Source organism: Sycon ciliatum, chromosome 3, assembly GCF_964019385.1.
Source record: "Sycon ciliatum chromosome 3, ocSycCili1.1, whole genome shotgun sequence".
NCBI lineage: Eukaryota > Metazoa > Porifera > Calcarea > Leucosolenida > Sycettidae > Sycon > Sycon ciliatum.
Window position 1 is genome coordinate 10,778,889 of NC_088645.1, and position 18,258 is coordinate 10,797,146.

The 18,258-nt window shown below is 47.1% G+C and overlaps 2 protein-coding genes across 2 annotated transcripts in view; both read right to left on the reverse strand.

The window, feature by feature from the left end:
• Positions 1 to 1,235: 1,235 nt before the first annotated feature.
• Positions 1,236 to 18,258, reverse strand: part of LOC135812841 (uncharacterized) — a 36,944-nt gene continuing 19,921 nt past the window's right edge. The window contains exons 7-12 of the mRNA XM_065326056.1: positions 16,224 to 16,253; positions 14,327 to 14,350; positions 11,261 to 11,443; positions 7,153 to 7,188; positions 1,863 to 2,341; positions 1,236 to 1,247 (exon numbers count right to left, since the gene is read on the reverse strand). Coding sequence (XP_065182128.1) covers positions 1,236 to 1,247; positions 1,863 to 2,341; positions 7,153 to 7,188; positions 11,261 to 11,443; positions 14,327 to 14,350; positions 16,224 to 16,253 — 764 coding nt within the window. The remainder of the gene's footprint in view (positions 1,248 to 1,862; positions 2,342 to 7,152; positions 7,189 to 11,260; positions 11,444 to 14,326; positions 14,351 to 16,223; positions 16,254 to 18,258) is intronic.
• On the reverse strand, positions 3,738 to 6,075 carry LOC135812457 (uncharacterized). The gene is made up of 2 exons (XM_065325816.1): positions 4,364 to 6,075; positions 3,738 to 4,265 (listed from the first exon to the last, which is right to left on the reverse strand). The coding sequence occupies exons 1-2, from the start codon at positions 5,834 to 5,836 to the stop codon at positions 4,263 to 4,265; spliced, it is 1,476 nt and encodes a 491-aa protein (XP_065181888.1). The 5' UTR covers positions 5,837 to 6,075; the 3' UTR covers positions 3,738 to 4,262.

The window sequence follows — 18,258 nt, forward strand, 5'->3', positions numbered from 1 at the left end:
CTATCCCATCCACCGGCACAACCATGTCCGCAACTACCTGGGCCAACTTCTCTCTCAAGTGTCTGAGGATGTGCAGCTGGAGCCACCGCTGCAACCTCTACCGACGGTCCGCACGTTTGACCATGGTCCTGCCCTGCTCACTGCGGACGACGCCAGACCGGACATCAAGGCCAGGGGGTTTTGGTCGGTACAGACTGATGCATCTTTTGATGTAAGGGTGTTCTATCCCAACGCACAGTCGTACCGATCTCGCCCGCTGGCTGAGGTGTTCCAATGGCACGAGCGTCAGAAGCAGTCGGCATACGGTGCCCGGATCCGGGAAGTTGAGCACGCGTCGTTCACCCCGATCGTCCTGTCTTCTGCTGGTGCCCTGGCGAAGGAGGCCACCCGGTTCCTGAAGCTGCTCGGAACGAAGCTCTCCACCAAGCTCTCGCAGCCGTATCCCCTCGTGATGGGAAAGCTGCGGATGGACCTGGCTTTCAGCCTTGTCCGCGACTCCGTCCTGATGGTTCGTGGGAGTCGCCTTGCATTCCGTGCACCTGGTCTGGCGGCGGATGTGGATGCTGTTTCTGTGGAGGCCCGCATTCCCGCCACTACGTGACGCTAAGTCCTCCTGGGGTTTGCCGCTCTCCGGTCCTCTTTCATCCCGTTCTCCCCTCTTTTTTGGGGATTCTTTGTACTTCGTCTTTCTTGTTTTTCTTGTTCCTTTGTTTTTTTTGTAGGACACATTTTTGGTGTACTGATTTCGGTTGTTGTTGTGTCTGACTCTATTCCCAATATCTAATTCTGTGTTTGGTTTTCCAACTCATTGGGTTGTAGTTTCCATCATGAGTTTGATTCCATCGTGAGTTTGATTCCATCGTGAGTTTTGATTCTATTTGCTATTTTTCGTTACATTTTTGAGCTCACATCTATCTGCTTTTTTGGTGTTATTGGCCCGGACAAGAGGCTTCTTTCCCATAATAATAATAATATTAATAATAAAAAATTAAAAAAATAATAATAATAAAGGGTTTGCTCCCCACACCGGAGCTCGCGCTATTCCGCCGACTTTACTTGACACTTGACTGACTCACGACTGCCATCCAGAACACACGAGAAGTCCATCGAACCTTCGACTCGGCAAACCTGCAAGAAAGCACAACTCCCTGCTCAATACACAGTGTTTCGGGGAATTCACCCCTCATCAGTTGAGCTTGAGTAGGCTGAGGAAGATTGTGCCTGAAGAGCACCACTTATATAGTGCTCTTCAGGCACAAACATCACCAGGGATACAAACTTACAGAGACAATGTAAGTGGTGCTATATAAGTGGTGCTATATAAGTGGTGCTCTTCAGGCACAATCTTCCTCAGCCTACTCAAGCTCAACTGATGAGGGGTGAATTCCCCGAAACACTGTGTATTGAGCAGGGAGTGGTGCATTCTTGCAGGTTTGCCGAGTCGAAGGTTCGATGGACTTCTCGTGTGTTCTGGATGGCAGTCGTGAGTCAGTCAAGTGTCAAGTAAAGTCGGCGGAATAGCGTGAGCTCCGGTGTGGGGAGCAAACCCTTTCTTACAAATCATCGCCGAAGTCGCAACCACTATTTAATAATAATAATAATAATAATAATAAACAGCTCGCATCTTCCCTGAACCTGTAAGACAGGAGCAGAGTCGACGCATCTGTCAACAGTGTCAAGCCAAGTTAGGCTATCTCCTGCAGCTTGGAGAGCGCTCTCCACGGAGAGATCCGCTGCCTTCAGGTCGTGCCGAATCGTATCTATCTACCGCAATGGCGGACGGCCACGGGTTTTTTTATGTCGTTTGTGTTGATTGATAGCTCCAGTGCTTGGAACGAGGCGGATTCCGGACCCTCTCGCACCACATGGCCAAACCACAGCAGCATGCGTCGCCGGCATGTGGCACTAACTGGAGATTGTTTTGTTTCTGTGTATAAGTTGTTATTGGTGATGCGTTGCGGGTAGACAATCTGCAGCAGTACGCGTAGCTTCCTCCGTTGCCATTTGTCCAGTTTGTCGTTCAGCAATTTGGACAGAGTCCACAATCCGCAATTGTATAGAAGGATCGGCATTATGAGGCAGTAAAACATACACAGTCGGGAATAATAATAAAAAACACAGGTACGTTGTCCTGACTTACGTAAGCACGATGATATATCTGGGAGCAGCCAACCGAATTTGGCGTAATCATCGTCCTTTAATGTAGTGCACACTGCCGATATTCCCGGATGGTTGGTATACCCTGTATCACATGTTGAGTACCGCGCCTTATTGGCATTTGAATTTGAAGTTAGATATTTGCCACCCGGAATACTGTACTCAAGGCATTGTGGTGTAGGCGCTGAGAAAGCACAAAGAAGTGGAGAGCATTTGCCAGATTAGCAAGCACTGATGCAAGAAATGGTGTCTTCTTCGAACGGATATTCCCTCGAATATTGCGTTGGCGACCGAACGAATATTCTATATTCTTCTGAAGCGGCTCAGTCACTTCACTCAATCAGATGCAACAGTCACTCAATCAGATGCAACAGTCATGTTGTTTACAGATCACGTGCATAGTAAATATCCACTGGTGAAAGAGCAAATTTGACCAGAGAATAAGCAGCTTCACAGTTCTCATAACATAATTTCTTCCCTCTCATCCGCAATACTACAGAGAAGATCATGGTCGGAGCTGCATATTACAGCAACGCAGCACAAATGTTTGGGTAATAGAGTGTTCAAATGGCACTGCCTGCTTTTGAATATTCTTTCTGGTTTCTGGTTTCTGGTGTCGGTATTCTAGAATATTGCGAATATGCGAATATTCCTTTGCATCACTGTTAGCAACCTTACACCAATCCCAGACTCTTGGCCGGTATCACTATGCACACGACTTTCTCCTGCCTTACAGTGCATCACAAGCTGGTATAAGCGACCGCCCCCCCCCCCCCCCCCCCACGGTGCAAGCAACAGCGGGCGTTAAAGCTGGGTGGGCTTTAGAGCCAGGTGGCATACATGCGTGGCATAATTGGATTGGCTTACGAACATGATGTACATACATGGGCATAATTGTACTTCCATGTACTCGTAGTGACAGGTGTGGGGCATAGAATAGCATAATGTCGTGTATCAAAGCCGGGCAATGGTCATGGTACTCTCTATTAAAGATGATATCCTTGTAGATCGTTTGAAGCGTATATGTTCGTCCGGCAAGTTACAAGAGGAACTTGATTTCCCCGCTCAGTTTTCGTGAAGAATGGTTGCACGGAGTTTTTGTTGCAGAAGTTTTTGTCGGTCGAACACGCTAGCGAAGTCCCGTTGATTGGTCCTGCTCACTGTCCTGTCTATTCTGTGTTTGCCATGGAAAGGGCTGGAGTCGATTAACGTTTGTAGTGCAGTTAAATCCATTGTTCGTCGAACATACTACGCAGTACACTCCGTGCCTGTATTTACACCCTGGTGTGCGGTCACGGTGCTAAAAGATGTCCTGTTAACCCACCACCTAAGTCGTCTTATACAGTATTATAACTTTGAATGCCGGCGGCAGTGTGTTAGTCGGTATGCTGGTAGGACTGTAAACACCCGGTGAACGCATGCATCAAACAACACACAACACTGCCACCTAGCGCACAACAGCAAAGACCGAAGCGAGGCCGACCCAGGACGCACCCACAGACTGCACAACCATTACGGATTACCTACACCACCCCTGCAACTGACGGTTCTCACGCCTCTAGCTGTTGGTGCTCGAGTGAGAGAGAGAGAGAGAGAGAGAGAGAGAGAGAGAGAGAGAGAGTAAGTTACATTTATAAAGACAGGTAAGTCTAACAAATGAGGACTGAGACCTCTACAACAGGGTTTTTACGCCTGAAAGCAGGTGCATGATTTAACAAGCAGGTTGTCAGTCTAGATTTTATGCGCAGATGGAGAAAAAGCGCAGAATTTTTGTAATGAGATGAAAAGCAGAAATAATAAGAAATAATAAGAAAAGATGAAATGAAAGCCTGCTCACAACCCCGCCCAGCCTTGCGAACTGGGTATTGTGGATTAAGAACCCGGTTCAACGCTCGAGCAAGCGCTCTCCACTCAAGGTGTTCACAGCAACTGATAGGAACTCATATGGGGAAATTATAGAAAAGAAATAATAAGATAAAGAGAATAAATTTCAACGCACCTCAATAAACGGAGCCCCACATACAGTACCTCAGAAAAGTGGATCTTCCGACCAGTGTTTTTGTTGACGTCGCAACCAGATGATGTGGCTGCTTCGCAGAGACGTCTTACTGCACAAATTACAAATAAATTTTATTCTTCGATTAGAAAACCCAAGCGCTTTCAGAGCCCACCGAAGAGAGTCCGGGATGAAACCACGCACACCTACCTCAACCGAAAAAGAAACGACCTGCCACCCGTTTGCTCGGCATTGATCGGCCAGATCCGCATACCGCCTGTCCTTCCGCGAGTTACTGACACTGAATCTGTCCTCAGCACAAACTGTCAACTCCATCCAGAATACAATCCTACGACTCGTAGAGTACAGAACTATATCTGGTCTTAGGGTGGTAAGTGCAACACAGCTAGGGAAAGAAATCTTTGCACTAACTGAGTCGACAAGAAGTTTCCAGTCTGAGGCCGCTGACAGGAGATCAGTCGTAACCAACTTCCATCTGGGCTGAACGCGAACTGGCTTCTCTCCCGCCTTGCAAAACGAGATGAAGTCAAGCTCATTTGAATTTTCGGTTTGTACGGTGTTTGCAGCAGTGCGGATTCGAATCTCCTCACGCATGTTCCTGACGATGACCCCGAGTACGTTGTCGTGCCTCCAGTTGTAACGTCCCTGGTCCAGCGCTACGCGACAAGCGCCAAGCACGTGGCGCGTAGTACAGGCCCAGGCACGGCACAAACTACAGTACGGATCCACTACGGTGTTTCCCCAACGGCGTAGGTTCGTCGGAGAAGGTAGCATGTCGAGGGTTGATGCGAGAAGAAATTTCAAATCCTTACCAGTACCACCGTACAAAAGGGATTTCCACGAGAGGTCCTGCCACATCACCGATGTCCACTCCAACCACTTGCCTTGCACCTGAAGAGTCTTCAGCCTCAAAATCTGCTCCTGCGCGTTGATCTCCTCAAATGTTTGAAGGAGATCCTTCCTCGGGGGTTTGGAATGCTGCTTCGGAGCACGAGCACCCAACCCTGCACGATGACTTGAAGATGACGGTGGACGGAGAGTCCCTGAACCTACTGATGCCTCTGCACACTCCAGCTCTATTGTCGCCGCATATCGCTTTGTCAGCTTCGCATCCTTACTCCGACGCAGAGTGTACAGCGCCCTCATGCGCGCGTCCCCACTCGATCGAAGAATGTGCCATTTGATGGACTGGCACTTTTTCCACACCGTAGGAAGGTAGTGGAGGCATAAGCCAAAGCGTTTGCGACTGCCAATAAAAAGAATGGCAGAGTTTGCGCATCGAGGTAGGCCTGACCATTTCTTCAGAAATGGTAAACACATAAAGTGCAGTTCACGTACAAAACCTTGTGTGAGTTCAAGAACCTGGAAAGACCAAGAAAGCTTGGGCACTACAAGATGGTGGTAAAGCCATAGCTTGTGATGGTCTTGAAGCCAAGAGCCATCTACTTTTTGCATGAGAGATACAGTGAGTTGACGGATGTCTTCCCGCTGGGTCTGCTCAGAGCAATCAGCATGCAGCCTTCGCCCCAGGAACTTGAACTCTGCAGTGTCAATGAAAGCGATCTTCCTCCCTGACATCGTCAGGCAGGGATCGTAAGGTTTGTACCCTCCATCTACAAGCTTTGCTGCACTGCTTTTGCATTTGTGCGGCGCCGCCTGCATACATTGGGTCCACGAGAGAAAGTCCTCCGTGACCGCAATGAGTTTTTGACAACCTGCACTAGATTTGCTATAGAGGCCTAAGTCATCAGCAAAAGCTGTTTGGGACACTTGCAAAGGGGCAGATTTAAAATCATAGGAGAGGCAACTTAATTCAGGGGCTGCAAGTGAGTCCAGCAGAAGCTGGAAACAAATATTGAAAAGGACCGGGGACAAGTGGCACCCCTGGAAAACACCAATGTTGTAATTAAAGGTGGGAGTGTGTGGTTGTACGACGAAAGCGCAAAGACCGTCGTAGTAGGAAAAAATTAATTTCCTGAATTGCAAAGGAAGGCTGTAGTGGGTTAGAGCATACTGTATCAGATTGTGGCGCATTGAACCAAATGCATTCTTCAAATCTATCCACGCAATGCAAATTTGGCGTTTTGCCGTCTTTGCATCACGCATCGCCTCATAACAAAGTGATGTATGCTCTAAGCACCCAGCCTTTGCAGGCATAAATCCTTTCTGGTTGTCACCATCGAAGAACCTATTGCCTAGCATATGTTTCAAGAGGCGCTTTGCAACTAAGGTGAAAAAGATCTTCCCGGACGTGTTTGCTAGAGCAATCGGTCGGAATTTCGAAGGATCATCAGACACCTCCCCCTTGGCCAGGAGTGTGATACGAGAGAGAGGAGAGAGAGGAGAGAGAGAGAGAGAGAGAGAGAGAGAGAGAGAGAGAGAGAGAGAGAGAGAGAGAGAGAGAGAGAGAGAGAGAGAGAGAGAGAGAGAGGGAGGGAGGGAGGGAGGGAGGGAGGGAGGGAGGGAGGGAGGGAGGGAGGGAGGGAGGGAGGGAGGGAGGGAGGGAGGGAGAGGGAGGGAGGGGGAGGGAGGGAGGGGGAGGGAGAGAGAGAGAGAGAGAGAGAGAGAGAGAGAGAGAGAGAGAGAGAGAGAGAGAGAGAGAGAGAGAGAGAGAGAGAGAGAGAGAGAGAGAGAGAGAGAGAGAGAGAGAGAGAGAGAGAGAGAGAGAGAGAGAGAGAGAGAGAGAGAGAGAGAGAGAGAGAGGGGGGGAGGGAGAGAGAGGGAGAGAGAGAGAGGGGGGGAGAGAGAGAGAGAGAGAGAGAGAGAGAGAGAGAGAGAGAGAGAGAGAGAGAGAGAGAGAGAGAGAGAGAGAGAGAGAGAGAGAGAGAGAGAGGGATGGAGAGAGGGAGAGAGAGAGAGAGAGAGAGAAAGAGAAAGTGAGAGAGAGAAGGAGGAAGAGAGGGAGAAGGAGGGAGAAAGGGAGAGAGGGAGATACAGACAGACAGACAGACTTGGTGTTTTAGTAAAAGTGATCTTACTGTCATCGCGAGGTGTGGTGGTGTTGCCTTTGAGTGCTGCAAAAAAAAAAGAGATGCACATTTCCCTTTAGCCAAGTTAAGAAAATTGATTGTTTATCGTTCGGGTCCGCCCCGAATTTTCACCCTCCTGGCCAAACTATTTAACCCTTTACCGGCAGCCCCATACTTGAATGCGTCAACGTTGACGCATTCGACATGCATGCAAAACCATGCCTGGCGTGACGGGAAGCATCAGCCCACGGCGATTTCCCGTGGCCCTCACACAGCCAAGGTATGATCCTATCGGTAGCTGAAGAGATCCACGCGTGTCCCATTTGATTTCATTGAGAACTGCGCGATCGAAAACTTACGGAAATACGTGCGCCCCGACAATGCCGTCCCCCTCCGTCAAAACATCGTCAGGTGCATTTTCTCTTGCGCAGTGAGTTCCTATCGTCCTCGGATGACTTCTCCGACGAGGACCTAGCAGTCCTTCGCTCTGTGACCGACGACAGATAGATAAATACTTCGTTCCAGCCGCCGATGCAAGCGAATTTCAAATTACGGAGCGTGGCGCACGCCAAGTAAATTCTCACGCAAATATGGGGAGCGCCAGCCGCTGAAGACGATGTCGTCGTGATGTACCTGGAAGAAGCTGATGGTGCTTATGGTGGGGAAGCCATGGAGAGCGATCCCCGTGTCGACAGTCTCCCAGAGACGGAATTTAGGCCATCGACTTTCTCCGTACCTGAGTGACGGCAGCGCAGCGCGGCGTGCGTGCGACCGTCCGGAGCTTTCCGACAGCGATTCTGGGGCGATGCTGCTCTCTTTTGCGAGCGAAGCATGGCCAATGAAGTTTGTGTTGGCTATGGCATTTGTTTCCGCTCCGAAGTCGACTTGTTTTGGTAGTATCATGTCGATGTCGGAACTCTGACGATTTGCATGTGTACAATTTCCGTGTTTAGACGTAGAGGTGCCAATTTAGCAGCGTATGTGTGTGGTATGAGAAAATAATTTTTTCCATGGTCAAGAAGTAGTACAGTAAATATCATTATATCCGGTCACTTTATAAACGATACTTACTGTACTAGACTTCCAATAAAACATAACTTGCACATACAAAATGTGGCCTCGTTGTGAGTTATTGGCATCCATCTAAATGTTATGGATTTCACATACAAAAGTAACTTGCCGGTAAAGGGTTAATTTATTTAGTACTGGTAAATACGCTGTATGTACTGCAGTCTACGGCCTCTAATCAGCATGACCGTAGATTTTCAAAGGTCAAGTCCACAGAATGAAGCATAACTTAGTTTCAGGCAGGCACTCTGAGGAACTGTCTGCCCCCTACCATAACCTCCCTCATAAATATTGCTGAGTTTAAAAGAGAACTGCATACTAGTATGGCTAAGTTTCAATTTCACTGCAAAGGTATTCACTGATATTCCTTGTTTTCCTCATTGATTTGCTCACTTCCAGTTTCAAATATTTATTCTCACGATAGCCAGTGGCCAATAAGAGATAATAGTGTAAGAAAGGAGAAAGAGTGAGGAAGAATTGGGTGGGCAGAGCCTGGGGGTTAATGATTACTTCAGTGTACGGGCAGTGGTAGTCGCTACTTGAGCATACAGAGTTGTGCAACAGCAGGGATATCTAGGATTTGAAGAGAGTACGAGAAGGGATTTCACGAAGCTGGGTGGGCAAGCGATTAAAGTAATGAAGGGCCTTGTACAGGGGAGAATGGAGACAGTTGTCCTATTCGTCGTGTTATTTCTCCTTCTCTACTTGCTTAGGATGAGAACATTTCATGTTCTCATCCTAACTGTACAGAATGGAGACTCCATCGATAGGCATAAACGGCCTCCGGGGAATCCTTTAAATAAAAAATATACAAATACAAATACAAATATATTAATTGTGACGTGCTTGAGAAGTGAAACTGGTTATCAGCTGCCTGATTTTCTTCATTTTCTACGTTGGTTGTTGCACTTTTCCTTATGAGAATCCTCAAAATTGTCTTGCAAGATGTTATTCATGGCTAACGATTCATCTGCATCACATGGATTTACCTCATCGTTCTGTGCCAAATGGCTTAAAATATAACGAAGAAAAAGGCATGCCTGGGGTTGCGAACACCTACCCTACAACCACACATAAACATCTACATGCAGAATAAGAAAAGAAAATGAAAAACCTCCCTTCCGCCCCAATTTCTTAGGAAAAGCTGACGATAAACAATCAATATATTTGACATGGCCTTAGTATGGATGTGTAGTTTTTATTGTGCAGACGTGCAGATGATACTGTAAGCCTACAAATTTTCGGCTCATTCAAATTTTGGCCTCCCAGGGCTAGAGCCTAAAACCCGTTTCGGCCGCATCAAGTTCTCGGCCTGTACCGCTGCTGCCCGTATACATTAGCGAGGTTCTGCCACACGGTAAAACGTACCAAAGTACATATGGAAACCTCGCTGCCCGATGGCTGGCCACGTAGTCATCGTTAAAGAGGAAGTTAAGCCTAAAATCAAATCTTCACCAGTTGTAGTCTTCGAGGCGCTGAGTCGAATGGTCTTGGACCGAGGAAGCTGAGACGCTCCCTTCCTCCTTTATTCCCAATCAAACTCGCGCACTTCCACCGAAACTGGGTGACTGTGCCCTACTAGATGGGGATTTGTATGCAAAATGTCACTAAAAGCGCAATTTCGTTCTTATAAAAGCACGGATGACCGCGATTGGCTCATATGTTGTAGTCTTTTGGATTCTGAGTCGACTGGTTTTGGTCCGAAAAGGCGGCGATGCAGCGTTCCTCCTTTATTCCGAATCGAACATGGTTGAACAAACGGTCTTGTGCTCCTGCAGACACCAGTCACCTGGTCACCGTGCCCGCAGGGTACAACTTACAGCCTGTTTGACCTTTTTGAGGTGCAGTCCTGTCACTCGAGTTGAACTCGAGTTGAACCTTGGTGTGAAAGTTGTCGCCTGTTGGCGCGGTGACCAGGTGACTTGGGCACGCAGCATTCTCGGACCAAAACCAGTCGACTCAGCGTCCAAAAGACTACAAAATATGTTCCAATCGCAGTCATCCGTGCTTTTGTAAGAACGAAATGGCGCTTTTAGCGACATTTTACAAACAAATCCCCATCTAGTAGGGCGCAGTCACCCAGTTTCGGTAGAAGTTCGCGAGTTCGATTGGGAATAAAGGAGGAAGGGGGCATCTCAGCTTCCTCGGACCAAGACCATTCGACTCAGCACCCAGAATACTACAACTGGTGAAATTTTGATTTTAGGCTTAACTTCCCCTTTAAATGTTCTGCACGTTATCATGCCACAATTACAAAAACGACCCTTTGGGACCCCATCGATCGATACAGTGGCACTAAAAAAATTATATCTCTGGTGTTCCTTCACCCATTTTCATAAACGAAACATCTACATTTCAAGAGGAATCTTGGCTATCACTTCAAAGTTATCCGAAGACTCTACAAGGTACGATGCCGCCTTGGTGAGACTCGAGGTCCGAGGAGAACTGAAACATTCGCTCTGATCGAAAAATTCAAATTTTCACACTGCACTTGGCAGGAGTTTTCCCCGGAGTGCTACCTCGTACTCAAGCATGCAGCACACCAAAATGTTGCACTTGAAACAAGCTTTCCGCTGTAGTTTGTTTGAAGTCGATGTGATGAAGGAGAATGGAATGGCGGCTGTTTGAACTTTGCTGGAGCTATTCGCGCACGGCTGCTGTTTTGAGCGGCATTCTAGGCCACGAAGAGCAGAGGCCGTGCAGGTAGCTGTCTTAAGTGTGGTATTAGTCGCTTCGTCTTGGCCTTGGAAATACCTTTCCAGCAGTGGCAAGTTTGTAAAAATCGGTGAATGTTTGGCAGAGATACAAGCGAAAGTGGATGTTATACGAAGGTGAGTAAAAATTGTCGTACTTTCAGTGGGGTCACCAATGTTAAAAAATTTTGGTTGGTAAACTTTCCGGTTTTACAGTAAATGGAAGAAAACACCCTGATCATGGTCGGATCGAACCAGGAGACTTTCTACTTGAAAGTTTGCGGGGAAGGGGGTGATGAACACCTGATGATGAACGCAGCACACACTGATGATGAGAGATTAGTAAGTTTGCTTACGGATGCACGGAAGTCCTTCTGGTACAAACCAACCAGCGCCGGGGTTTTTGTGGCTATTGTGGACACAGGTTGCAATATGTCTGTCAGCACGTATATATTTGTTTTCACACACTGGAAGAACTGACTGATTAGCCCCCGCAGCAACATAGTGGCCACCCGTGAAGTTGTATTTGTTGCATTGAACTAGCATAGCGGAGAAAGCACAAACAAGTCGAGAGCATTGGCCGTGTTAGCAAGCATGTACGCATCATAGACTCTTGGGCAGTAGCACTCTGCACACGCCTTTCCCCTGCCCTGCAGTACATCGGACCTATAGTCACCCTTCCCTGCTACCAAGTTTCATAGCACCTGTGTCTCGAATTGAGTGTGCCAATTTTGTTGATGTTGCCGTTGTCGTCGTCAATGCTGTTTAAAAAAAAATTATTCTCCCGATGGGTTGCGGACAAAATATAGTGAGAGTTACATCACAAGGAGATTAATCATATCTAGTAACTCAGTGGTCCTTTCGCATTTTTGCGTTAAAAGTACTAATATGCCTTGGTTTAATACGCCGTGAAGTCGTGTATCAAAGCCGCGGCAGCTTATATGACTCTTCCGGGGAAAGTTTGCAGGTTATGTAACATGACAGGTATTTCTATGCATGCCAACGGTAAAACCATGCTCGTGTGCCGGGAGAGTGCACCTTGAAAATCAGGCGCCCATTCACTACACGGCTTCTATTTGAGACAGGCTTTAACACGAGATACTACAGTAGGTGTAAAGAGTATGAAAAGGATGCAGACATCACCAAGCACCATAACACCCGATGTTGTTTTCTGTGAAAGTATATTCCGAAACTAAATTTTTCTGTGCCACTTTATTAATTTTTTTTACAAGATAACCACAAACCATCACGGTGCAAACGCCGGCAAAAACGCACAGAGATACACATAGGAATGGCAGCCGAAGCGGTGCTGTACAAGCAGGTAGACCGACCAGGGGTCTCGGTTTCAGCACTGCTCATGCGCGCCAAACAGAAAAATACGAAAATAGAACAAAATGAGCAGGATATCAACGTTCAACTCGTTCATGCTGGTTTTATCACACTCTTCGCGGAAAGTATTGATAAATTCTCCACTGATGCATAGTACAAAAGAGAAAGGACCAAGGAACTACAAGCTACGCTATACCGTAGGCTGTCCACTAACACCACCAGTTACTAAATATTCAGCTCATGAGTACCTCAGTTCTCTATCCTCCACTGATGAGCGGAACACGAAAATTGCAATTCTGGAAAAGAATAGTATTTTAGGCGAGATCAAAATAAAATAGAGATTCCCGGGCAGGACCCATGTGAAAATTGGTGCGCACAGGCATTTTCTTTTGCTATGCATGTCTGCATAGCGTGCTGAACTTTTTTTTTACTGTATTTTCCAGTAATTTGTTTTACAAACCACAGGCACGCGGCTTACACATCTTCCATCGGTCCAGCCTTTCCCGCTGCGAGTTACGTGTAAAGGAAACAACTGCTACGCCTGGCTGTACACACCACAGAGCAGGGCCACCCGAAAAGCCGGCCGTCCGTGTCCAGCACTACTCCTACACTACCTGCTCTACAGTCCAGTTCAAAAACATTGACAATCAGGTTTTGGTCTTAAAAAGTATGAAGATAAGGGAAAATCAGAAAACTAAGTAGAGTGAAACCTGGTTAGGAAGAACACGCGTAAGACAAATGTTTGCCTAAGAAGAACTAGTATTCGTAACTGTATTGGATAAGACCCTGTGTATTCACTGGGTAAAACGTAATGGATAAGAAGAACTCCCGTTATTGCGAACAAATATCATCGGTCCCTCGATGTTCATCCTAAAGCGGTTTGACTGTACATAGAAGGGCTTGTTAGGGCATGGCCAATTGTTCTGTGAAGGTTTCGGAACAACTGGACCAGCCGTTAAGGAGTTAAGGATTTCGGCCAGGTTTCTGGCCTTTTACCCTGGTTCAGACGTTGCCCAGGAAGCCAGTAGCGATTTTCATCAAAACAAAAACACAATAATTATATCTTAGCCTCTTTGACCTTGTGGGTATGAATGCTGTCTGCTGACCATGAAGTTGTGGGTTCGAATCCCATCCTATCTTCAACTCGAACTTTTTTCGTCGTTATTTTGGTGCGTCAAGTCGAAGGTGGCTGCTCCAAACGACTTGTTGAATGTTGTAGTTGGAGTTCGCGCTTCCTGCCGACTGACTGACACTTGACTGGCTCGCGTCATGTGATCATACACACAACACTGAAACTGGGTGAGTGAGCAGAAGTCATTGCGCTGTATCTACGAGTTGAATACAGACACATCGATCGATTGACTTCTTGTTGAGAATTATTTTAGTATTTCACGATCGTCAATTTATATAAATTTAGGAGTCGGCGACGTCTCCTATCAGCTTCCACAGGCGTCTGCTTTTCTCAAAATGTCGCCGAAGTCACACGGATCGATGTTTTTGTCAAGTCATGGCCTAGCACCTGGAGAATGAGTCCGTGTCTATGTCCTTTTCGTCAGATGGTGAGAGTAAATTGCATCGCGCACTCGCAGGGACGCAGCTCAAAGAAACGATTTGGTCACGAAACAAATTGGGACTCATGCCGCGCTTCAACATTTACCACGGTTTCGACTTGTCCTCTACATCGATACGAGCAAGAAGTTAGTTATTTGTTGTAAACCAGACGTGCATGTACCTGCGTGCGCGAGTTGTAATCTTCCATGCTTTCGCGCGGAATATTTCTTCGCGCTCACAGCGAGTTTTCCCGGGCACTACAAGCGGAAAGACAGCAAACTCCCCGGGCATTCACCAGGATTGTCAATGCTTTTGAAATGGACTGTAAGTCCAGGCATGACCTGGTCCTATTGTGCATTTCAAAAGTAGAGTCCTGTGGAGTAAAACCCCGTAACGTAAACCATTGAAAAGATACGCAACACAGAGCCAAATACGCAAAACACCGATAGAAAAAAAGCACTGCTAAAACACAGGCAGATGCATAAAACACTGACAAAAATACCTGCGGTGGGTAAAACTGTAACCATCGAAAAGATACTCACCGAATGTTTTGTTACCATTGTCTCCTGTGGTCACAAGGATGAATATACAAAAAATATTGACGGACAAAAATCTCACAAGTTATGAGTTAGTTAGAGGTTTGCACCGCGCGAACATATATGGATCCCATTATATGATATGTATATCAAAATGCAGCTAAAACAATTCCCCAAGACTTGCGCAATGTCATTCTTATTTCAGGTCAAACAACACTTGGAGAGAAAGACGGAGAGAGATAGAGAGAGACACAGAGAGAGAAGATTAATTTTTTTGCGGACATCAAATTCAGCTCCTACTTCTGAAGCCAGGAATCAAACGTTCCCTGTGGAAGTTTCGTTTTGCGCTGGGCTTCAAATTTGTTCATGCGATCAATCATACCGACTGTCCTTGTTGCGACTTCTCGATTGCTTGAACGCGATCCTTCAGCAACAGGACCTTGCGGTGCTGCTTTGTTTCTAGATTCCTTGATGCTGTTGTCAATTCGTCTGTATGACGGGGGTGACAGAGCCGCTCAGTCTTTGTTTCTCCTCCGAGTAGTATAACATTGATCAGAGAGCGCTTTCGATGCGCGTTCCCTATCATGTCTATTCTTGACATCGCTTGAAATTCTGACAGGTGTAGTGCAGTCCACACCCACTCCACAGTCAAAATGACCTGCGTTCATTTCTTCAGCTGTGGTATCGAAAGATTCCTTTCGGGACCACGGAAAATCATCAAAATTTTTAGAAGGAGCTTCGAGCAACATTTGATTTCCTACGTCGCGGTCACTAGTTACGGGTCAAAAATCGTCTTTGGGACAAGAAAAGGCGGTCGCTGGTCGCGTTCAGCAGGTAGTCGCTAGTCACAGTGAATTTTGCATGTGAGACCGTCCGTGCCTGGCGAAGCGATCGGTAGTACAAGGCTGGTCGCTAGTACCTTTTTGTCATTCATTGTTCCTACATGTACATGTATATGAACCCAGAACAATGCGTTTGGCTATTTTGGCACAAGGGATGTCGTCCAGCACTGGGAAGTGTTTTCTCGCCAATCAATTTGGTTTCCAGAGTCGCTTTGTTGAATCCAATCACTCGCGATAGTATCGTCCAAGTTGGCTATTTTTATGCGCCCATGATCTTGTTCCCATATGGTAACATACCTTGTCACCGACGTGTCAAAATACTTTCTAATTTGGACCAGGGATAGCTGGGTTAGACAAGTCGGTGACACAACCAAAATAGACTTGCATGGAAGTTTCGTAATGAAAGGACAATTCCTTGAGTTATACGAATAAGCGGCACGGAGACAATAACCTTGATAAGGCAATAAGCAGAAAATGTCACTAAACTGAGACTATTCTCTTAGCCTTCACACACACACGGACATACACCTACCCACATACCCATGCGCGTACTCCTTACACTTCACCCTCTCTGAGTCTCACATTGTTATTATTTCTCATCTCCCCACCTCTGTTATTAGTTTCACACTTCACCTTCTTTTTCTCCTATTTTCTTTCACATACTGCATTTCGTACTCTTCCACGTATTATATCCTTGTTCATTCCTAGATTTCAGTATTGAGACGTATTTTTCCTGATGAATGTCTCTAGAAAGCGTGTTCGGAAACCTTTTATCCAACTTTTTATCCATCTTTTATTTTTGTTCATGACTACGTCCAATGTCCGCTTCGCTGATTCTGCTAATTCCTTGAGTGTTCAGGATGATAAAGGCTAAGTATCCTCATCGAGGACTTTTCGGGTTTTGCATGGACAGAAACTGCAGCTGTTTGACAGACAGGCGGACAGACAGACAGACAGACAGATGCCGAGTATTATGCAGACAGACAAACCGACCGACCGACCGACAGACAGACAGAAAGACAGGCAGATGCCGAGTATTATGCTCATCAGAGTGACCTTACCATCTCTGTATTTAACAGTGCCGAGAAGTTCTGCAGAAAAAGAAAATTATGTCCACTTGTGTCAGGATCATCCTTTAATATCGAGACTACATAACCCGGAAAAGTGCGCAGCTCTAAAGCTAAGTGCAGTACGTTTAGAGAATTTCAAGTTGCCGCCATTTCTTGTGATTCATTGCAAGTGGTAAAAATAAAATAAGCCATATCCTAGACCTGGGGTGGATGGACAAATCCGTAACTTGATCCTATACTGTAAAAGCCATATGAGCCGGCGCAAGCGAAAAGGGACCTTATCCTGCTGCACGTGATTTTGAGAAAACCGCACTTGAAGTGAATCAGCTGATTCTCAGCTGTCACGTTCGGATCGAACTTGAAACTGTTCGTTTTTTGGCGATACGCGACTTCTTTGGAGCTCAGTCATTCTTTGTATTGGAGAGCCAGTATCCTGCAGCTCCTGTAGAAGAAAACCCTGGCTAAATCGACCCACGTACCACCGATCGGCGATCAAAATCGATCGACCGTGACCAGGTGAAACGTCGACACCTCCGCTGAATAAAATCGCACGCGCGAGCGGAAAGACAAAGAGTTGCTTTCACAGTTTCAGCGCAGTTGTCTTGCCGTCTTCGCTTTCTGCTAAGTCCTTTGGTCGGCGTAGCTGTTCACTATGAGCCTTCGTAAATGTTTCACCGTGAACGAAGCGCTGAAATCTCTCCTGGAAGAGATGAGGCTGAAGTTTTTGGTGAGGAAGACGAGTCAGACGCCAGTGAAGTTCGGTTCAACCTGACGACGGCGGCACTTTCTTCAGCAGCGAGTGGATGTCGACGCAGCAGCAGAGCTGTTTGTCGGAAAGGCAGAGCCCAAACCTCCGCAGGCTAGCTCCGCAGCAGCTTGTGAAGTGACCGTTGCGCCGGCAGAGGAGGACGACACTGTTCGTCAAAAAGAGAACTGCGGATGTTCAAAAAATTGCTTGCAGCAATTTGACCCAGCTGACATCGAGACGTCGATCCTGAACATGAGAGAAATGGAGTCGCACGAGAGTGAGCTGGTGGTCCTGGGCCTTCTTGAAGCTTTGAGTAATCCTGAAACAGTTTTTGAGAGTGGAGAGAAGCGCAAGAGGGAGCGTTTTACCTACAAATTCCAAGGACTGACTGTTTGTGTGGGTGCATTCCGTCACGTGTACGCACTGTCTAGCAAGAGGCTGAAACGGTACAGAAGCCACCTGGAGAAGAATGGGCTTGTGCCACTAGTGCACGGCAACACAGGCAAACGGCCACACAATGTCCTGGAGTTTGCTGGTGTGAAGTACTGCGTGGAGTACATCACTCGGCACGCGGAAGTGTTTGGAATTCCACATCCTGCGCCACTCCGTGGCAGAGACGACACGCCACCTATCTTCCTTCTAGCGTCACAAACGTACAAGTCCGTGCATGCAGACTTCTGCGACTGCTGCCACAAGGAGGGTAAGAAGTCTGTATCCTTGTCGACGTTCCGCTCCATCTGGCACCAGACATTGCCGCATATTAAGTTCATGACGGCTCGCATGGATGTTTGCCCGGTGTGCGAGGACTTGCGGCGCAACGTGATGGCGGCTGGGAGTGAGGAGCAGAAGACGACTGCATGCATCAGCTGACTGACCATGTTCAGCTGTTGAAGACCACACCTGAGCAGGTGAGAGCAGCAGGCCTTCCCCAAGTGTTGCCCCCAGCAGGTCTGTCACAAGAACGCCAGAAGTACCTGTTCAAGGATATCCGGCCGTTTGTGGCAGACCCTTACAAGGATGAGCTGTGTCCGCCTGTGCCGGAGGAATGACAAACTTGCGTAGTGCAACACACGTTTTGAGCCTGATAATTGCTAGAGTCTGGTGCTGTGTCAAAGCTACATGCCTCAGAACATTCTATTATTCTTGTTGTTAGATCTAAAATGCGGCGTGCCTGCGTGGTACGGAAGGACGTGATGGCCCATCAGACGTCACGCTTGGCACTATAAATTCAATCACAGTGAAACTTATGCCAACTGCCCAGTAGTGTGTGTATACTGT

What these genes read in the sequence shown, in the direction of transcription:
- LOC135812457 (XM_065325816.1), bottom strand. Translation starts at nt 5,836, where the DNA reads ATGCAGGCGGCGCCGCACAAATGCAAAAGCAGTGCAGCAAAGCTTGTA.